At 27.0% G+C, this 24,453-nt stretch overlaps 1 protein-coding gene across 1 annotated transcript in view; it reads left to right on the forward strand.

Moving 5' to 3' along the window:
* Positions 1–9,987: 9,987 nt before the first annotated feature.
* The window catches only part of LOC129966616 (paired mesoderm homeobox protein 2B-like), a 98,899-nt gene continuing 84,433 nt past the window's right edge, over positions 9,988–24,453 (forward strand). The window contains exon 1 of the mRNA XM_056081115.1: positions 9,988–10,018. Within this exon, the coding sequence (XP_055937090.1) occupies positions 10,006–10,018 (13 nt within the window). The 5' untranslated portion in view covers positions 9,988–10,005. The remainder of the gene's footprint in view (positions 10,019–24,453) is intronic.

Genomic DNA, 24,453 nt, shown 5'->3' on the forward strand with positions numbered 1-24,453 from the left:
CTCTAATTTGGTACACACTTTTAGCATCTAAAAATATAGATAGTTATCAAATGTTATTCCGAATCTTCCAAAGGATTTACAGTTCTGTACTTTAGTATACTTGTAAATGCAATGGCTTAAGATCAAAGAGATTCGGTATGTGTTCGTCTAACTGCAACTGTAATTCAGTGTCAAATTTTGGTTTCAGTCGGTAGTAAGAAATGCGTCCAAAATACGTATTCGCTCGATACATTAAATAAAAATGCTTGATTCATGCTGAAGATCTATATTTCCTAAGAACTGTTTGTCAATGCCATGCATAACGATTGCTGCAATGATCTACAATTTTTTGCTCAAAGAAGGAGATTAAACAGGGAGGAGAGTATACAAGAAAGTTTCGGTGAGGCTAATCCCACTAGTTAACGATTAATATTTGTAAAAAAGAAAAGAAAAGATATATCAAACTTCCCACTCTTTCTCTCACATATATTTACAACGTTAAGATCATTTTAATTTGTCTATAAACTGTCTAAATTTACTGTATAACAGTTTTCTTTTTAATATGCATAGTTGTTATTTATTTTTATATTGATTAGCTTTTGTGTTCGACAGTGGAGGAAATGCATGTATCCTTAAGGAATTGAACAATTTATGTACATTTGCTTTTACTATTTCGAAGATTTTTGAAGATCTAGTTGAATTCAGCAGAAAAAAATAAATTTAAGTTAATTTAAATTATATTAAATTTTGGCCTATTAATAGTATGACTTACATTCGTTGTAATCTTTCCAACTTGGAGGGGGAAAGTAAGAATTTTATTTTATTTAGAATTGGTTTAGTTTAATATTTTTTTTTACCCAAATATGAAGCTGTAATTTAAATTTAAGACTTCTCAAACTTAATTAAGTTACTTCGTTTGTGTTTCTATACAGTCGTGTTTTGTATTAATTTAATATTTTATCATAAATTGAAAAAATAAAACACGGAATGTTCTATATTTCATGGACATCCTTTAAACAAAAGTGTTAATTCATATTTAGATTTACTTTTTGCTCCATAACACCTTAATATAAGGAAATAAAAAAATATCTTGAAGATGCTTTGTTTTTACCGAAACAAATATTATCGCCAAGACTAATTTTCGCTCAATGTTTGGAGATTAAAAAATGTTTCACAATAGAAAAGTGGCAAAAAAATCTATGCTTTGGACCAGGAATATCGAAATTAGGCTACTAAGATCAAACGCAATGTGCTGAGCTAATACAATCACGGCGTGAACACTAAATACAAAAGTCATCGAATAGAATAGGTCGTCATCCGTCCCCTATGTGACTCCTCTTTTTATGAAATTCAGGGAGGAGCAGACAAGCATGATGAAATCTTTCTTTATCGTTTCGCTTCCCCCTTCAGGCTTTTTATTTAATCAGATAATTTTAAAGTAAAAGAAAGAAAAAAAGATTGTGCGTATATCTAATTATATATAATCAGAAATCATTATCTTTACATAGATTATATCTTCTTTTTATCGCATTTTATAGTCATGTCTTCTTGAATAAGGTTTTGGAATCATTTATGAAAAACTGAATCGCATTTGAGAAATAACATTGATAAGCAGTGTATATTTTATAAAAGACTTACTATGTAGTTTTTGAAAAGTGGACGCTCGAAGGAAAATAAACACTGGCATTTATTGCTAACAGATTTAAACAGACATTTTGCTTCACATTAATATTAAAATAAAATTTAAGTTAAAACTTTTTACTATTTTCTTTTAAAATGAAGAGACAATAAAAGATTCTTTTTAATAATGGTTTAATATCATCAATAGAAATGTAATTTGCGTATAGGCAGTGGATATACAATAAGGTGATGAAATTGCAACAGATCACGGGTACTCGATCATTATGATCCCGCTCCGAGGCGTGATACCTGCATATGCTCTTAGACACTACCATTTCGTGTTTAATTTCTAAGGATTTCACTTTAAATATCTGTCAAGGTGCAGTATTATTTAGTTATACCACAACAGCTGAAGAATTATCATGCATGAGGCGATTTCACAATAAGGTGCGTTTTTCAAATTTTGCGATGAATGCACACAATCTGGTAAACGATTACATCATTCGAATAAACATTCAGAAACGCTTATCTTGAAATGCATAAAAATAGTTTAAAAATTGCTCTAACTGATTTACGTTCATACACATATCTATATCAATTTTCGTCGTTTATTTATCCTTTAAAATTATTTTTTGATTATATTGGTATTGTTATTATTATTATTTGCTTAAATATAGAATATTATAAACTTTTTAATTATCTAAATGTAATAACCATTAAATTAAAAAATATTAGAAGTGAGATATTAGTCAAATATTAGTAAAAAAATATTAGTCAAAGCGCGAATAAAAAGTACCATTTTTCTTTTACAATTATTACTAAAAATTAAGATTTTTTTTATTTGAAAAGGCTGAAGGTCTTATAAAGTTAGAAGGTATTTTTTTAAAATAATATTAACTAAGATGATGTTTGAACAATTAAAATGTTTTTATTGTCGTTATTAATCCGCCCGGAAAGAACGAATTAAAGCGTATTTGGTGAAAATGTTCTTGCCGATGAATGCGCTTCCGTATATTTTAGATAACAAAAGATATTTTATATTCAAAAGAAAACGAGTTCTTTTAAAATTACTTTTCAAAGTAATTTTATGATTATGAAATGTATGGAAGGCTTCTTGTACATATAAATATATAAAAGAGGCAAAACTTCTATATCAATTTTGTCCCTAATTTTAATAATTTTTCAAAGTATTTTAAGCATATTTCACTGCATTTTTCATTGCTTTAGTAACTCATTTATACATAAATGCTTTTAATTCAAATATCTTTTAATTTTTATCCATATCTATCAAATATCTTTTATTTATTTATTTTTATTATTTTTTTTTTTGTCAAGAAAATTAAGGTTTCTGCAAAGCATCTCTAAAATACATTACATTAAACAATGCCGGATTTCCAATTTCCAGTAAGACAACTGCCTTCCACAGGCCTAACTATTTAGCCTAACTGCTAAATATCTTTTTAAAATATTCAAATTTTATTAATTGTAAAATATTAGTAGAAAAAATCTAAATAAATATAAAGTATAATTGTTTAGATTCTTACCTGTTTCATTACATTCATTTAGTTATTATTATATTCATAAGTACCAAACGTCTATTTAAATATAATAATTGCTAATGAACGTCTACATCATAACTTATTAAAACATATATATTTCCCCAGGTAAATAAAATAAAATAATCAGCATCCTGACTAAGTAAGAAATGAGTTGAAATGTGAAAGTAAATCGATCAGTTTATTTAAAGAGGAGCCTCTTAATATGCACTACAAAAGGCCCTCAAAAGCCTTTATCTGCAATTTATTTTAGTTATAAACAGGATGAGAAAATTTATTCTTCTTGTATTTTTAAATATTCCATTGATAGCTGCATGAATTATTTGTTTTTTACAAGGGATAAAGAAATTTTGTTTACTAATCCATTTGCCTTTGTGGCTGAATTCGTGGCATTAATTTTACTACATATGCCAAAAAAAATTAATTATTTGTTTTAGATAATTATAAAATTGCAAAAATTAGAAAATTTATACTGTAATTGCTGGAACGTAATTTCTATTAAGCTTTATTAAATGATGAATCATCTTTGGAAAATCATAGTGCGGTTGAAATGAATACCTTTTTCTTTGGAGAAACCTGAAAGAATTAAACAATGTTTCTGGAAAGAGGAGATTTCTTGACGAAATCTTTACATCATGAAAGAATTATATAGGCAAACATTTTCACGATTTTTAAGGCATGACAAGAAATTACGAACTTTTAGAAATTTCATAATTGTTTAAGATACTGAGCCAAATTTTGAACGCATTCTTTTTGTTCATCCTATTATTACATTTTCTGCTTTTTGGAGAATTCCTCATTAAGCCTCATTAAATGAACATAAATATAAGACTAAGGTAGATGTGAGAATTCATTAAAAAAGAATTTAATTTTAAAATTCGAAATTGGTACATCGGCAGTCCATATAATGAAATTAAACAGTATGAATCAAAGTTAATTATTTGATTTCGAAGTATAATTTGACAATACGTGTGATTACTTAATTTATTTCGTGTATTTCAAAAGATAATATACTTACATTTTGAATGCATTTATGACAGACGTTAGGAATTTGTTCTTTTTTTTTAAAAACACAATATATACCAAATCAGCAAAGTAATTCATTTGAAACTTTCTCTAGCCTGTGTACTATGGATGAGGGCATTTGTGTCGCAAGTTTTCAAATACTGATGATTGTAGAACATGGATATTCTCCATCAATAGATCGAGTCGCCAATATACAGATGCATAAAATTAACCTGGCCATCATCGATAATTCAATGACACATATGCATTTTAATATGATAATTTTTGACATACTTTCAATAAATTGAGTGATTCATAGAGTTCAAAATGCGCTATTTAATAGATTATTGCTATACAGAACCAAATAATACTAATTAGATTTATAATTAATTAAAAACAAATCAATATTTTAATATTCGTCTTCGATGATTTTGGAACATAGTAAGGCAAAAAAATAAATTAAACGCCATTTAAAAATTTTAAAAATAGCTCTTTAGTGATATTAATTTTATTTTTATTCCATTTTTCCTTTAAATTAAATGAAGTTTTCGAGTTTTATAAAAGGTTAATGCAACATATTTCTACAGTTCATTCGCTATTAAAATTCTTAATGATCTGTTTGATTGAGGGATCGCCTTTCACAACGTAACCTTAAATTCAAAATAAGAGGCAGTGGTCTCCCAAACTTTCTCATATACTCTCCAATAAATCTATCTCACATGAAATCGTGGTTCTTAGGCAAGTTTGTCAATAGCTTGCTTAGTATTGGCGAACTATAATTATAAAATGTTGATCTTTGACGTGAATTTAGTATTTTTACTAAATCTATCGAGTGATCTTGGCAATATTTTTTGGTGCCCTAGCATTTAGCAATAGATATTCAGAAACCAAATTTGTGCTTTAGACATATTGTTACCAACAGATTGAACCCAAACTTTGGCATGGAACAAAATGAAATCACAAAATCACATACTGAATTTCATATCTTTAAGTCATTAGGTTTTTGAGTTATTGCATTTATAAGCTTGTGGAAATAGAGAAAACAAAAAGTCAGTCCCTTGACGGATTTTGTTCCAAATTTGATAGTTATCTACACTTTAGATGATGAATCTGTGTGCCAAATTTTATCCAGCCTAGCTCTCTTTGTTTTATAATTCTAACAGCTTGACAAATTTTCACTGAATGGATTTTGCTCAAAATTTGATAGAGATCTATAAATTTGGTGCAAAGACCGTACACCAAATTTCATCACTAAACATTTTATCTTTAGTTATCTTTGTCACAGACAAGCATGATGCCAAAATGTGTTTTTCGAACTCGGGAAGATCTAAAACGTGGAGATTCGTCAAAATATCGATTTTCAATTTTTTTTTTTTAATGATTATAACTCTTTTTCTGTACTTTGTATACAACAAAAAAAAAGCAAAAATCTGTTCAAGTATTTCAAAAATATTTAATTGTATGGAATTCAATACCTTTTCTTGGAATAGAAATATGCTGCATTTTGTATTATTTGATGTAATTCTCCGAATTTATTAATTTGATTTAGCAAAGATCTAAATGATATGATATAAACCCAAGAGATAGAGGGGAATAAATAAAATGTTAACACTACCGTGCTACGAAGTTTCGATGCTCGAATTTCCTTTGTTTTGTTTGTTTTTAATTAAATATTGAACATCTTGAATTAGCGATAATAACAAGTTATTTGAGGACAATACGGACACAATGCTGCTAATAAAGAGACTTGGCTCTTTCAACATTAATTAAAAGATTTGACATATATATGAGTATTTTAATATAATTGAAAACGAAGAGGATAATTTAGCAGCGCACTAAGTTGGATAAGTTCATATAATTTCCTGTAAAAGATATTATTTGTTCTCCAAGATTTGCATTAGTTAATGAATTAGGGAAATGTAATACATTCCTGCATCTGGTAGGACTTTTGATGATTATCCTTATAGGATGAATTTTTGAAATGTTTTATGATTTGTGCATGTATCACGAGAAATTTCACAAATCCAGCAATTGGGAAATACAAGTATACTGTAATTCTTTTAAAATTCAAGAACTTTCCATTTTTAATATTTATTCTGCTTTTTTCCATTATGTATCTTTATGTTCAAGGACAAATTAATAAAGAAAACAGAAAACATAATGGGCATAGGAGGACATAAACTTCGAACTACAATTAGAAAAACTGAGCTTCACTGCTTCGTCAAAAACCAGCATTCCAAAACGTATGTAACTCTACGTTAAACGTAGTTAACTATGTGCGTTATAGGCGTAACTTAATGCATTTTAAACATAAATATCTGAATTGATTGAAAGAATTTTTTGACTTATTGACATCAAATATCCTATGTCATCAAGTATAATCCAGGTAAGCATTTTCAGATAAGATAAGGAATTCAAAAATTTCTTCGCCAATAATGCTTGTTGAAAATATTGATTGATAGGGTTCTTGGATCAACATTCGGAAGCAGAGAGAAAGAAAAGCCAAAGGATGATTCCTGGACAAGCAGTGAAGCTAAATAAAGTTATTATGAGCTATTATTTTACAAAACTGAAAGAAATATTTTTTACTGGAAAACCAGAATGTGACGAAAAAATAGTAGTACCATAGCTAGTACTGTTTGGTTTTGTGAAAAATGGAAAATGCTTAGGATAAGCGCATATATTCGTTTTCTGGGCTAAATATCGATTCATCGTATAGGTCTTATGAAATAACACAAAACATTTTTATATGTTCAATTTCAACCTTTAAACAGTCAGGAGACTTTTATGAAAATTTGTTGGGAATTCAAAGGGTTAGTTTTAAATTTTTTGACAATTTGAATTTTTGTCAATATTTTAGCATAGGTTTTAAATTTTGAAGTTCCTTTTATTTAAATTTGTACAATTTGAAACAAAAAAAAAAATTGCTGGTAAAAATAATTAAGTTGTATCTTTTATCATTGACTTTTTTTTATTTAGGAGAAATAAAAAATAAAAATGAATTTTTTTTAAAAATAATAAAATCGTCGAATTATTTTCATTGGCCCTTTTACGTTTAAAAAAGTTTGTTTTACAATGTTTTGCATTTGGAAATGAAAATCGGAAATGAAAACAAAACTTCTTTTTAAAAACTTGGGGCTGCTAACACCAATAACAACTTTTTTTTTTCTACTTTACCACAATCATCATGATATCAGTTTGAAATAAAAGTGGCTGTATTAACCTCAGGTTTTTAAATTTAGAGAACAAAAATTATTTTTCTGTGATAAAACTAAGATTTCTCAGCAGAATAACTGGAAAAGGAATTTTCATCTGTTGATATTAAACATTGTTATAAAGTTGGTCATAATGATCACGACTGTAGTGGCCTAATTTTGTTTAGTTCGCAAATTTTAGCCTTTGCTTCCTTCTTTTTATCTATCAATTGAATATTGAAATGCCTTTTACCTGTTACAAATGCGACACAAACACAATAAATCTCCGTATATTATCAGTACAAAAAACAATAACTATAAAAAATGTTCATATCTAATGATAATAATAATAATAAAATAAAACTTATACCACACATCATTTGAAATAACCAATGTATCTCCTAGTCTTTACGATTTTATTTCTCCATTTACTGTTGAGAATTTTAATATTTAAATTTCATCATTTACTATCAGACTAACTTTTATGGTTTCGAAATATTATTTTTATCTGAAATATTTCGTTCTACAAGTTCTTTTAAACGATTTTTACTACTATTTTATGTGTTAAATTAATTTATTTTGTATAAAAAGATTTAAGCATAATTCAAATATATGATGATATCCTACTTGAGACTGAAAGCATTAATTTGTTTTATGACATATTTTTACTAATATTTTATTTAAATACCACTTAATTTAGTAGATAAATACTTTCATTGAAACGTAAATCATTCTCAAACAAATTTTTATAGGTTAAAATTTTGAATTTTTAAAAATATTGATTTTTTTAAGTTGATCAAATGAAATTTTTAAAGTTGATTGATTATGTTCCAATTTATATTAAATTAATTGAATATATAACCTCGTTAAAGCCATTCCATCGCAAATATATATAAAAAAAAATTATGAAGGACCGATAGTAAGTGAACAAAACACACCCCTATATCAATTATTTTGAAGAAAAAGTTTCATCAACCCATTTGCCCTAATTAAGTTGGAACTATGAAAAATTCACAGAAAATAATTTTAACAAGATTTTTTCTGTTGATATAATGTACAGGTTGTTTTACAAAACTAAAACAAATTTTAATTTAAACCATGTTGATTTAATTCATTAAATCGAAAAGGTAGTATCGAAGGAAAGATATTAAATTTTCGAAGGAATTTAAAATATCCTAATTGTAAAAATTAACGATATGCTTATTTCATGTTTCAATTATTAAATATCAGCTAATAGCATTGGTGATTTTTAAGCATATATAACTACGCTTCATATGATTATCTAAACATCGGTTTCTTCATTTTTAAACCTATTCTTGAAATGTAAATATATTCTACCTAACTGTTGAATAACTACAACTCCTAAGCATGTACAAAAGTAGCATTCTTTGTAAACCAATCTACACAATTGCATGAAATTAATTACTGACGTCTGAGAACTCGTCACATTTTTCACACCCTTGTTAATTTCATTAAGTGCCAAGCCTTTTTCCATACAGCTAATAATCAAAATGTAACAAAGTCATTTATTTACCCAAATGCGTTACAACAAACTTTTCCATGATTAATCAGGGCCTACCCTTGAAAAGTGCAGGTGTGCAGCACCCCTAAAGCAATATTATTTATCCAACTCTCTCCTAGCTCCATTCACGCTCAAGTGGGTCCAGTGTCACCGAGCTGACCTAATGACCCCTGTTTCGTCATGCTCCATTAGGAGATGGGAAGAGAGGGTGGACAGGAGGGGGTCTGCCTGTCGTCCTCCCCTCTCCCTTCGAAGACGTAGCTCGGGGAGAAAGCGAATTGTTTTCTCTGCGAAGCACAACGCCGGTGACGGTAAATTTTAATTCGATTAACAGTCGCGAGAGCTATTGGCGGGCGATCACGTGAGGCGGGGCATTCCCCTCCCCCCACGACGCGGGGGAGGGAGTAGGGGGAAAAGGGATGAAGAGGATCGGAGCACGAGGAGGCGAGCATCCACTCTTCTCTTCTCCTCAACCCCGCGTTCTCTGGCGGTTACGATTCGCCGCTGCTGCACACCAGAGAAGAGTAGGGAGCAAATCGTCATTTAGTTAAAAGCAGCCTTTGCAGGTTTGAGGGGGTACTTCGCAGGATTGCCCGTCCACCATCAGAATTACCACAGTGTGGTCTTTGGCTGTTAACGAATAAAAAATTATTTTTAAGATAAAAGTGGGACACCATCACCATCATGACTATCTAGTTAGAAGCGAACCTAAAACAAAGTTTCTCCCTTTAAAAAAAATCAGTGGCTATAAAATTTTAACTTTCTGAAGCCAGATCCTTCTAACTGGATCTTGAGACTCTCTTTAACTGAATTTGACTATCAGCTGGTCACCATTTCGTTACTTCATTCTTCTCCTCTGGCCATCAGTATGGACTACCCGTACCTGAACCAGCCAACTTTTGACCCCAGCTGTTCTTTGGGCACTATGGAGCTGCCCAGCTGTCAGTTACCTTGCTCCTATGCCGACTTAGGTTCTTGCAGTCAGATGACCTCAGCCTATAGGTACAGCACGGCAGCAGTTCCCAGATCTTTCGGAGGACCCACGGCCGTAGGTCCCCCACCCTGTGGTATGGTAGCAGCAAGACCAAGACATGACCAGGGTCCAGCCTCTGTTTTCAGTTCAGCCGGCATGGCGCTGCAGAGTAAGTATAATCTTTTTTTTACTTTTAAAACTATTTCCCAATGTCTTCAAAGTTATTGCCAAAGCTATCCTTAAAGTTCTGATCTTCTTTAACGCCAAATTTTAAAATTCATCAAGTTTTTTGTCCACAGAAGATGGCATTCCTCCGCCGTGGTCCAAACCTCCTGGAGCAAGTGCTGCTCCGGTTGCAGCAATCGGAGGAATGGAACCTTTTGCCTTTAAACGCCGGGGCTTCGGTAACTCGGTTACCGCGGAGCGGGGGCTGCGCGCGGGTGGGGCGGAGAGAGTGCTGAGGAGGAAAGGAAAAGGCCGCCCGGAAATTAAATAATTTGATAGCGCCAGGTCGATGTTGAATAATCCAGAGGATGACTATTTAGATCCCTGGCAGCTAACCTGATTTTCCTCGAGCCCGGATTCATATTTCTTCAGCCGGCCCTATATACGTCATTTTTCTTGCTTAGACTCAATTTGGGCGCAGCTTTAACCCGGTTAGTAGAAGAAAGGCCAGACCGCCCAAATTTGATCATAGGCCATTGCCACACATAAATCTTCGCAAGAAAAACCCTCCCTTTTTCTTACCTTTTGGTCAGAAGGTACAACGGAGCATTTCGGAACTAGTCTTCGTGTGATTCGGTCCTGCTCTCACTTGGATATCGCTCCTAATCTGGTCTTTGGAATATTTCGAAAACGATTTGGATAACTTTGAATACCTTAGCATCAAATTTACCGTTATTAATTTCAACCTTATTTCAATGTGTAAAGTATGATGCACGTTATCGGAGTACTAGACAGAATACTTTAAATTTGGATAACTAAAAATGAATACAACTTTTTTGGTAAGATAAATATTTTAATTTCTTAATTAATAAGCATTTCTGATAGTATTCATGAAATCATATTTATCTCTTCTTGTAAGCAAACAAAGCTTCTCCTTTTTTTGGTAATTTGATATATCTCACTTTTAAAACATTAAGATTCAACTTAAAAGTAACTATAGCCTTCTTACATGCTCTATATTCAATATTATGTATTATGCCTAGTTAATTTACTTTTTACTTAAATTTATATAGTTTTTATTATGTTTTCATTTTTTATCATTTCGCATGTAATATAGCATATATTAAAATATGTATTTATCTTATTTGAAAGTTAATCTATTTTTTAATGAAAAATGCAATAAGTGAAAAATGTAATGCCGTTAATTTTTTTAAATCGAAATTCATATCATTAAAGAAAATGATTTGATTTCTACAAATCAATTCAATTTTTTCCATCTCTCTTTATAAGTAAAGAAAATGTATTAAATCAATTGTAATAAGAAAATATTTAACTAAAGCTTTTATTAATTAAGTCTTTATATACAAAAACTAATTATTGCATATAAGTAATTTATGTGATAACATTAACTATGTATCAACTATTACATGATTGTTTCTCATATAAAAATTCTTTAAAATCAAAATTTGAAAACTCATATAATTCTTAAAGTAAAAATTACATTCTAATAGTATAATTGTTACAAAAAAATTAAAATAACTTCACAAGCAGAGCGATTAATTTCAAGAACTTATTTAAAATCTCAGTAATGCTAATATATAAAAATGTTATAACATGTTTTCAATTTGAAGAAATTAAGGAAGAGAAACAAAACAAATGTAATCAAAAGACACAATTCTATTTTACAGCTTAATTTCAATATAAAAATGGGGGTTCAGCAAAAATTCCTATTATATTTAATTTTAAATTAATTTGATTAATTTGTTCAAATCTAAATGCTTTAAGAAACTAGACTATTGATTGCCATACAGATAAATTTTGCTATTATAAACAATCCTGTTAAAATATAATAATTACTCAAGAAAATATGAATAAAGAAAAATAAACTAAAGTTTATGTTTTATAATGATTAAGAATATTAATTCTTCTTTAAATATTCTTTAAATTCATAAATTTCTGCAACAAAATGTTAAAAACATTCATAAATTGAAAAAAGAGGAATTTCATCTAATTTTAAAATTAATTAACCGGAAATTAAATTTGTATAAGGGATAAAAATAAACATGAACACGCATCAAGTTTATGGCAACTGAAAATTAATAGCGAGTTTATTTGAACAACGCAAAGTATTAAAAAGCAGCACGTATTTATTTTTGAAAATCTTCTGACTGTGTCTGCTAATCAATTGAATATATTAAAAGCCATTTCATTATCAGTCAATTCGGCAGTTTGAATCTCTGTTATATCCCAAAGAATTGAACAATACGTTCCGATTATTTTTAAATAGTATTTCATAAATAGTTATCATTTATTAGCTAAAATAACAATTTAGAAAATGCAATTCTCTTGAAAAATTATTTTACTTTATAAAAGCACGATTTATGATTTTAAAAAAAATGTATGTTTGTGTTTTATTTTGCTTTTGGTTGATTTCAGAGATAGGAAAAAGAATCCACGATTATTTTTAATATCCTATCTAAATACATTTTTCTAGTTTATCTAAATATAATAAAGAAAATATAGAATTATTATAATTATTATTTAAGAAATGTGTTAACAATTTAGAAAGTGATGCATGCAGATTGTAAGCTTTTTGTTTTGTATTCAATTTAAAAATATAAGCTTGGTTAAAAACTGAATATGAGAATGCATAATTTCACGGATTTAAACAGAATTGCCATTTAGATTAGAAATTTCGAAATTTCTATTAATATTCCTATAAACAACTAATTAGCATTCGGATATATTTTTTATACAATCTGTTTTAATATTAAGTAAGAAACAAATATTATTCAATTTTTAAAAAGATATTTTCCAAGTTTCACTTTTGCATCTTTTTAAATTGAGTTATATTTTTAAAATAAAGGGCAATGAATATGTTTTGATTATAATTTGTTTAGGATTTAAAACCTTCAGAAAGTTAATGATTTTCCTCTCTATTTTAGGCATCTAATTTTAAATGCTTCAAATTTTGCTTTGTTGTGAAAACACATTTTTCGAAATGTTGCGATAAATTTCTTCAAACTATAATAAAAATTGTTTTAAATGAAAACAATAAAGTAAAAGTTTTAATGAATTAACTTATCCAATACAATATGAATTAACTTCAAAATCGATTTTAATTTTTCCTTCACCACTAAATAAAATGCATGGTTTTTATTTATACCAATAAGTCTAGAAACGTCTAAATCATTTTTTAAGAATTTAATTCAATTTTAAATGATTTAGCTATAACAGCACATTATAGTATAAACCGGAAATATTTAAATTTCATTAGTAGTTTTATGTCCCTTTTCTATTTCTTATTTGTTTTCTAATAAAAAAAATTGATATCATCGAAAGAAAATTAAATTCATCTAAAATATTAGAAATAATTCAATGTGTGTTAATCTCAATCGTAATTTTTCTCCAATTGGAATAATATAAATACGATAAGATATCTCATATTTTGGTTAAATTAAAAAAAATAGAAAAACATCTTTATTTTAAAAGCAAAGAATGAGATAATTTTCTACCGCGTAGGAATTTTACACAGGTATCAATAATTCTATAATCAAAAATATTTACCTATTAAGTATCTCACATTTTTTCAGTGATACATCATGATTTCTAAAAAATAATTTCTTCTGCTTTTACATATTCATTTTAGTATATCGACTCAATTTTGAAATTATTTGTCTTAATTTTTATGTATAATTTATAATCATGACTTAATGTACTTTGTTTTAAACTATTACTTCTATTTTATATTTAAAATAATTATTGTTTCATTCTTAAATATGTACTAAGAATGAATCTTTCAAAATTGTTGTTTTGGATCAGCAAATAAATAATAAAAAAAGCATTTATTATCAACACTGTAGACAAATTTCTTGAAAGGCATTGAAATATTTAGACGTATTTCTTTGTGTCACATTGCTATCGTGTATTTTAGAAGGCTTTTTGATAGTTTGATTTTTTCATTATTATTTCTTAAAATAATGATAAATGAATAAAAGTTTATAAAAATATTTATAAATTGTTGTATTACTATATAGATATCGAGCTAGAAATCTGAAATGAAAGCTTTTATTATAGAAAAACAATGGCTATTGTTTAGCTACCAATATAAGAGAGATGTACTTTGTGATCCTTCGTAACAAATTAATTTTTATATTGAAGCATGCAACGATTTAGTATTATAATCAATCATATCATTTTTTCATGTAATTCACACAACGGAGAATCAAAATAAAATAAAATTTGAAAATTCATCGCATTTTCGACAAGCTAAATTTTGCATACGTTTTAAATTTTTTGAAAAAGCATGCCACAGATTAAAATTAATCAATAATCTGTTTGATTTGGGAAGTTGATACCTTTTGAATTAGTATTTATTATTCTTAATTATGAAATCACATTTGTACTTGTAATAAACTATTTCACGAAAGAAATTCTATAATTCTGCTGAATAGCATAAAATACTTCTATACTGAACAAGCTAGATTATTGAACTAGCTTTTTATGTGTCTAGTATAAAGACGAAAGAGCTACAAAAGGCATAATTTCTTAAAAACCTAAGAGAAACATAAACGATTTGTAATGTCAAAATACATAATCTTTAAAAAAATGAAGAAACGAAACTTTGCGAGTTTTTTTAAACATGTATAGATATCTGCATTCAAATAATGTTGTTTTTGATACCAAATAGGAGTAAAAATATAGAACAGGCAGAATGGAAAATAAAACATGTTCTTTTTCTATAAATATTTTAACCATAAATTCACCATAAGAATATGACATCGAACATATTTAACTTTTTTTTAACGACAACCTCATGATAATTTTTGTTTTTAAAAATAGAAATATACTAATTAACTCTAACAAAGATTTCATTTCTATGGAGATATTTGAATATTTTAGAGAAAAATAACTTTACATAGACCTCATTTAGTTATTCTCTATGTACAAATTCATTCGTTGTAGACCAAAAAAATTATGTCTGATTTTATTTAATTTTTGCTATTCTTTCGTTATTTAATACTATTTAATTATCGTCTGCTTTGAAAAAATGTGTTACTATTCGTTTTTAAATAATAATAATTATGCAGATAAAATTATAAATTAATTTAGTGTCTTGAAATAAAAAAAAAACATTATTTCTTCAATAAAAGATTTTTTCAACAAATGAAATCACAATTATTGCATTTGATCTAGTTCATCACATATTTTCTTTATAAAACAATATAAAATTAAAGTCGATAAACTTTTGATGCACTTACTAAATTATTTAAATAAGCCAAAATTTATTTATTTTTTTTAAAAATTATTCATAACTACAATCAGTTAAATTTGCAAAAATTACATTCTGAATGCACCAGTAATGAAATATTTGAAAGCAATTTTCTTAAGAATTAATTGAAATTCAATTAATAACTGAGCATAATCAGACCTTGTAATTTAAACTCGCTGAATAAAAGAATATAATAGATTTCTCCATCTACAAACACAAAAATTTAAATCTTCTTTAAACTTTAAAAATAAAAAAAAACAGCATAATGGGAATTTCAAATTTCATTCATTTATTAACAATTTTTGAATATAAAGAAAAAAAATCCGAACATTCTTTTTATATTTCATCCCGAATTTCAAGATATTGTAAAAACTGTTTACACAATAAAGACAGCTTGTGTATACCTTGTATTATTAGCAGAACACATTAGAATTTACAAATAATATTTGCCAACATCCATGCATTTTAGAATTTTGAAAACAATCGGTAAATGAAAACAGTAAAATAGATTATGTGATATTTTATTTGCAATCCAGTGTTTTCACGATTAGAACATTGACTTTAAAATAAAAGTTAATGTTTTTAAGGAATAGTGAAAATATTTATTTAAATGATATATAATATATAAAATAGAAACTAAAAACATTATTATACACTATTTTTCTCTAACATTTAGTTTTAAAATCAAGCAAATTTTAAACTAAGTTTACATATGTTTGTCAATACTTTCGAGTATGAAAAAATGGTAACTTGATTAAAATGCAACTCAATTTATATATTCTAGAGATTTTGAAATAAAAATACTGAATTCGAAATATTTATAATACATTCAATAAATAATAATAGATTTCTGAAATTAGAAATAAATTTCCAAATAAAATGTAAATACAACATTTACTAGCTATATGCAATCTTTGATATAGCTTGGCAAAGTTAATAATTCAAAATATTTCCTTTTCATAAAATAGAATACTTACAATTCAAAAATAAAAGCATTTTCACTTAACTCTTTCAGCAAATAAATCTAAACAAAAAGTTTAAAAAATCGTTTGCCGTAGAATTTTATCATTAATTGATTTATGGTGTCATTGGTATAAGTTTAAATTAACAAATAAACGAGATTATTCCTGCAGATAAAAATAAGACTTATCGAACTTTATTTATGAGATTTCAAGTTCAGAAATATTTTTTTTTCTCTTTGATCCTAATTAAAAGTATTTTGCAAATACTTTTAATTAGGATCAAAGGATACTTTTAATTAGGATACTTTTTGAGAATAAAATAATTTTCAAAATCCTTTTCAGATTTCAAACCACAAGTTTTAAATCTATTTTTCTATTTCCCATGCAGTAAACGAAAATTTTCTCATATATATTAATAAAAAAAAAAAAAAAGAAGAAAGAATCGCAACATAATTGCAAGTTATGTTGCGGTTAATTAAGTGAATTTTCTTATAACATTTAGTGATTGGCTTTGCTTAATTTGGCAGTATTTTATATTTCAGTTTTAGAAAATGATTTCTTTTTTCTGTTTTTGTGATTGTTGAAAATATAGAATGGAATATTTAAAACTAGTGCGAATAATGTAAAATTTTTTATTTAAAGTAAAGATATTTAATCGTCATTAAATTCGAGACCTTCATCAAAAGTGAATGTGATTCTGCTTTAATGCGTACTTTAAAATTTGCCAGCTTATAAATCGGATAAAAAATTATATGTTTTTACTATTTTATGTTTTAAAAAATTAAGTATGAAGTAAAGCTTAAATTTATTTTTTTCAGTGATTTATTTCCCTGATAATATTGTTTGATTTTCGTTCTATAAATATTGTTTCAGCGTATTTTGAAATATATTTTTTTACATAGCGCTTTTATCTTTGTCTTTACTTATAATATGGATGAATGTATCTGTGCATGTGTGTGGATATTGGCCTTCTACAGACTATAAACAAAGGTGTTAGTTTTTTTGAAATTTTAATTAAAAATTAGGCGAAATTTTGGGTTTTTTCGCGATAACTTCCAAAATGATAACAGTACAAAAAGAATTTTTACATCTACTTAAAATTCAAAAAATTATCTTTTCAATGATGTTAATTTTTTTGTTGTATAATTTTTTTATATTTAATCAATTAAAAAAATTAACTGTATTTTACCACAATATTAAAGAAGTGCGTAAAATTTCTGAGCAAATATTAAACATAGCACGAACAATAATGTAAAAAGAAGGATTCTTAAATAACACCGGAATAACTGATAAAAATCACTATTAAAATTGCAGATTTTTTTTGTTTGTTTCACTGTCCGAATTACTATCAATATTAATACAAAAAAGTAATGAAATGTACAAAATAAGGAAATTAAACTTCTGTTCTTAATACAGATCATTATTGACAAAGCAGGTTTAAAGAAAGCAAGCGATGTATTAAAATAATTCCAAAAAGGATCGGTGAAAGATTTAATTTGCATTTAAAATAGAATAAATGTGATGAAAAGTGCCAAATTATATATATTTATAGACAAACAAATTATATATATTGTTTTTGGTTAAAAATTATGGTACATTGTTTAAAAACTAGAAATAGCAAAGAGTATCCATTTTTTACCAATTCAAAGGAAAAGAGAAAAAATAAAGAAAATGCATTCTAAAATCGACAATCTTTTAAAATAATACGAATGACGTAAGAATTGTAAAATAATATGAAATATATATCTATAAAAATTTAAAGTTTAAAAATATTTTTCTGAAGACGCTATTAAGACGAAATATGTTTAAATGAAAATTTTGACGATCATCAATTCCAGCAAACTAGGCGGCTAGAGTTAAACAAATTATTTTTATTCTCTTCCTTTACTTTTTGCATTTATTTTCAGTTTTTCTTCTGTTAAAGTCTATATGTAAAAAATAAGAGGTTTAGAATATCAATGAAATATATACCTTTATGGAATATATAACTTAAAAAAAACAAATTTGTAGATATCTTAGAAATAAGACGTCAACTTTTATTTTCGTTTATAGCCTTATACCAATCATTTAAAAAAAAAAAAAATGCTTTTATAAATCAAAATAAATTCAGAATAAATAATATCATAAAAATAAAACAATTAAAACAAACTTTTATGATTCGTTGCAGAAAGGGAATTATAAATGCGGAATAAGAATTAATTCGCTTTTCAAATTTGTAATTTATTTTATTTTTTATTTTAGTTCTCATTTTTATACATTGCTGTTTTATATGAATAAAGCAGTCAAATATATTGCATATGCTGAAAATTGTTTTGCTTTTGTTTTATATATTTGAATATAATGAGTCTAATCATAAATGCGCTTACGTGTTTTGTGACCAAATGTGTTATAGAACGAACTGATTATTTTCACTTGTTTCTCTGAAATGAAGTTACAGATAAACAATTATTGCCATGAATCTTTTTGATGATGTGGATAATCTCTTAAGAAAAAGAAAATTTAATGACGTTAAAAGGCTTTTTATGAATATTTCTAATGAAAGACACCTTAATCAGAATTATTCGCTTTGGCAAATATTGAATCAGAATGGTATCAGAACCATGCAGAATTAGCAAGAATGTGTTTCATTCTAAATCTCATGTATTAGTTTCTAAAATAGTACTAATAACAGAAAGAACTACGGAAGTAATAAAAATAAAATAAAGTATTATATATTGGAAATGGAAAAACTGATTATTAAATGTTTGAATCTTACATATTTGCTCCAATTGTGTTTCAGCGGTTATTTTAAATTCTAATACTTTTTTTAAGTAAGCATTATTTATTTTTTTCTGGAGCAGAACTAAACATACTTTGAATATTAACAATAATACAAAATATGCTATTTAAATGATGTGGAGATCATCTCATTTAATTTAAAATACTGTATCAAAAAATTCCTTTTATATTCTTATGATGGATATAATGGCATATTTCAAAATCGAACAAAGAAAAGAAAATAGTGGGAGAGTTTATTCCTTAATTATCTAGCATAATTATGCAATACAGAGAATTTTGTATGCTTTTTTTTTGTAATTTTTTTGTACACTACACATTTACTAAAAATAAATAAGAAGACACTTTTCCTTTAACAGAATTAAGTCTGTAGAAATTCCAGATTCTCAGTTGAATTCCAAATTTGGCTAAATCTACCATTTTTGTGTCAAGATCACGCATCAAATTCTCTTTATCCTGCTCCTTATATTTTTGAGTTATTGCGTTCACATAAACAGGTCGACAGACTATCAACCTTCGTACGGAATAGGTTGAGAATTAGATTATTATATTTACAATTACAGTAATAAAATTTGTTAGTGAGTTTTCTCTATCTAACTCATTGATGTTTTGAACTATCGTTATTACGTGCACACGAAAGAGCAGAATTGCCGAGGATAGATTTCAGCTAATATTTGATAGATATTTTTCTGTCTTGTTCTATTGTGGTGTAATTGTATTAAGAAATAAAGGATCAATGGCAGATACAATTTCAAAACTGGTTATTCAACTCAGGACTGAAAATGTGGGGTTTCGAAAAAATCTCGAAATTGAATTTTCTGACAATTACAATGCAGACTATACTGTATCTTTGTTGATTGTCATTAAATAGTAATAAGACATTTTATTTTATATCTGAGTATTTATTACATAATGATAAATTATATCATCATTCCTACGACGTTCAACAAATATGTAATCTTTTAAAACTGAATTTACTATTTTCTGTCGAAACATGATATTTTTTTTTAATCGAACGGATTGTAATAAAAAATACGCTTCAATAAATATTAACATCTGGTACTATCAAAATTTTCATTTCTTGAATTTTTCCCCAATATATCTTTAATTTGAATATTCCTTAAAATCGAATTGAAATATCTGCAATTAAGTAAAGATATTTTAAGCTTTTTTTTTGCTAAAATCTCAGCTTTTAAACTATAGTTTCATTTCAGAAAACAACGAAATATTTCAGAATACTGTACAGTAAAATTCGAAACTCTTTGCATGTAAAAGTGCACAGTGTTTTCTAAAAATCATTTTAAAACAAATCCTGGGCTTAAATACATTTTCTTACATCTTTTATTTATTAAATTCTTAAAAAATATAACTAAATTCATTAAAGTTTCGTTTTAAAATAATAAAAAAATGTCTAAAACAAATAAATTTTTATAAATAGTTTTAAAAACCACCTTGTTTTGTTTAAATTCAAATCATATTGTAACTAACAGATTAGAATTGTATATTCGCAATTAAATTTATAATTAATAAAGGTAGATAATAAAATATTCAGAACGAAGTAAGGTGATCTAAATATGAAACATTAACGTCAAGTTTTTATGCCAACAGACGAAACGATTTGTCCTAAGCTTTGAATTGATTTTCAAAGAATACTGTATATTCTGTTTAATCTTATCACCTTTTAAATAAATATATATAGGGACTCATCAAATCGTGCCCAAATAGCTAATTTTAAACTTATATAGATGGATAGATATATTCTTCCAACTGTAAAAACACTCTAAATGGGATAAAAAATTATATTTTATGAATAGTGAATCTAAAGCAGTAAAAATGGTGAATTTTAAATTTTTATATTGTATTCCCGTTCTATTGTTCACATACTGTTAAATAATTTTAACGTACTGACATTTTAATCAAAGAAAATCCCGTTTTTCTACAGCTAAAATAGACCGAATTATAATACTTTGGATATCACTATTTTAGACTGTTTCAGTGGCCGCTTCGAAGATCTGCCAATAAACTGGCTGTGCTTGCAGGAGGCGGATGTTGTTTGGCATAAAATTAATGAAATTCAAATGTTCGGACTCGATCAGTTTTAGTCGTTGAAAAAGAGAACCATTTTTTTTATTAAAATGATTGAGATAATGAATGTCAAGACTATTTTTTGAAATATGACTCATGAGACCAGAGAATTATATTTGTTGACTTAATTGTAAATTTGTAGACTTCAGCAATATAAAATTTAATTATTTATATCAGTAAGAGCATTTTCAAACTATAAGTGTATGCTTATCTTTATAGATATAGAAAATACTTCTAAACCACGTTTAAAGTAGAATTCATGCGACATAAACAATTTATGTTATATTACGAAATAAATAAAAATATGTATGTCTATTTTATTGTTTTTTTTTTTGACCAGACAAGGGTAATTTAATAAATATGTGATGCATAATACTTCTCCTTCAAATCGATTCTTTTACTTTCATTTCTTTCACTATTATGGCGAAAATTTCCTTCAAAGGCAAATGACAAAAAAAAATAATCAAAAGTCTTTTTCACGGATTCATTACAGATCCCATCATACTATATTCCAGCAAAGTAAAAATGACTTCCCTGTCACGTGAAAAAAACGCCAAATAAAAATCTGTCCATCCATCGACACAAATTCGAATTAACCTTTTCTTTTCGCTACAAAAGATAAACTTCCGCTCACACCCCGTCCCGGAAGAAAAAGCAAGGGGGTTTTCCGAAACCACCTGTTGGCCTTGAGTTTTTGCCACCACCGCACCAGCTATCAGGGCTAATTAAGTAACCGAGAATAATTAGCAAAAATCAGATTAGCACTAATTGCAATTCACTGCCATCCTTAAAGCGCATGCTAATTCGCCTCATTCTTCAACCCAGAGTAAAAGATCTTCCAAAAGCTCAGGTTGGCTGCTGCGGAGCTTTTTGTTCGCTGGCCCTGTGCGCGTTGATAAAAGATATTTTTATCTCTTCTTCTTCTTCTTCTTCGGAATGAAGGAATAATGGGATCTAATTGTTTGAGATGGGCCCTTTTTTTTCTCTCCACTTATTGTTTTGGAGGTAATTAATTCGTTAATACGCCGAATTAAGGGCAGTGATTCAAGAGCGTGAGTTTTAACGTCATTCGAGCGACTGCTATTTGAGTGTTGTTGACCAATCTACTCCACTCAACTGCTTTCTCTTCTTCAATTTAGAAACTGATGATCATAATTCAACATTATTTATAACCATAAAAAAATTCAGCGATTTAACTCTGTTTATTGTTAATTGTTGATGAAACTTCTTGATTCACATGCTTAAACGTGTAATTTTTCGTTTAAAGATATTTTAAATTATGATTCAATTTTTTTTAATTAATATCACAGCAAATTTACAAAATTAAATTACATTTGTTGCCAATTCCTGTTGATTAAACTTTATAATTCAATTGCTTCGGTACACCTTTTCGGCTTAAAGTATTTTAATTCATGATTCAATATTATTTATTACTTTAAAAAGCAATTAGTCGATTTAAAATTATTTTTTTTCTTGCAGTTATAATTTATAATTATTCATTTTTTTTTCAATTCTACTGTTTGTTTTTTTAATTCTCCGAAATATCCGTTTGCAATGTTCTCTCATATAGATACTATAGAAAACTGTAATAAAAATAATCGATAGCAAAATGTTCTTGATTTGTTAATGGGTTAATACTGCTAGTTTTAATAATACTGGGTTTTTTTTTCAGGTTTACTTTTATTTATTAACACTTTATATTTTGATTGAATTGTATTTTCTTTTTTCCAATTTTTAGTATCCAATCGGTGTCTGTTTTACCATCGAGATATGTACAGGTTATTAAATATAAATTAATCCAATAAAAAATTTTCAATTTTTTCTAATGATTTAAATTTATGTGCTAGTATTTTTGGTCTGCAAAAGCAATTATGAGCTGCACAATTAAGAAAGCCTATTTGTTTTAATAAAAACGATCATCAATCGACTGAATATTAGCAACACCAACACAAATAAATTGTTTCTTAAATAATATTTAATGTAAATTTTTTCTGTTTTGTTTTGTTATATTACTCTTTTTATACTTTTGAATTGTTACTAACGTGCGTATGAAATTATGACAATATAATTAATTTCATCATTTCAACTATTCATTATTTTACTGTGTTTCAAAGGGGACGGACGAATGCTTTAAAATTACAAAATATTTTTGTTTTCTTAATTACTTTGGATCTTAACTTCAAGAGTTCTTTGAACTTGTGTACTCGAATATTAAAACTAATTTAGCATCGCAATTTTTAAAATATAATACTTCTACAAGAGTATTGATAACTATAAAGATTCCTAAAACAATCTACAAAATTAAATTCGAATTATTTTACGAAATGTTTTATATTTTTAGCATTATTTATCACTTAAGACAGTATTATCACTTAATATTAAATCTATCAAGTAATCTAACATACGTATTTTCAGTTTTATTTCGCAATAATACATGAAATTCATTTATTACAAAATTGAAGATAATCTTCAGTCAACTATATTGCACATGATGTTAATAAAAATTCCATACGGTCTTTTATTTTCATAAGCTCAATATAAGGTTTTCAAATTCAAGGATTTTTGATAATTTGATTTTTTGAATTTGAATCTGAAGGATTCTGAAATAATATAAGCTACTTTTAGTTTAAAATTATTTTATAATTTTAATGGAACTGATGTTTTTATTCAGTATTTTATGCGACGGCTCATACATATGAATATCCCATAAATGTTATTTGAATTATCTTTCACGATCTTTCTTCTAAGCCATTGGAAAATAAGCCAAAATAACAAAGACGTAATGGAAACTCAATACCAAAAATTTTGTTTTTTAAGTATCCAAATTTTATCAATAATCTCATCGACACAGCTCTTTATTTAAACTTTTGTTTCTCATGCTTTATTATTAGCGAAAAATATTTACATTGAATAGAACAAGTTATTTCATAATTATAATAAATGATTTAGCAGAAATATACTTTTTTTCCATTTGCATGATTTTTTTATTTTCAAAATTAGATTAGAAAAATTACGAAAACAATTATATTAAATATATATAATAACTCTCATGTGCCTCCATATCAGTCAAATAATAAAAATATTATTTTAATAGCATGGAATTAAATATTGTATTAAAAATACAAATAATCCGTTCTCCATTAACTTAATTTGATCCTCAAGATCATGAAATTCGAAAGTAAAATCTCACCACATTTCAGAAAATCGAGAACGTAGCGAAAACATTTAGAATCGGTATTATAATTCAAATTTCAGGAAAATCTTTTTCAAAGAATGCGACATTTTCTCTTAACAGCATAATTTTTTTCTCATAAAATCTCATTGGGCGTATCCATGGAAATTTCA

This window comes from Argiope bruennichi, chromosome 4 (genome assembly GCF_947563725.1).
Source record: "Argiope bruennichi chromosome 4, qqArgBrue1.1, whole genome shotgun sequence".
Taxonomy (NCBI): domain Eukaryota; kingdom Metazoa; phylum Arthropoda; class Arachnida; order Araneae; family Araneidae; genus Argiope; species Argiope bruennichi.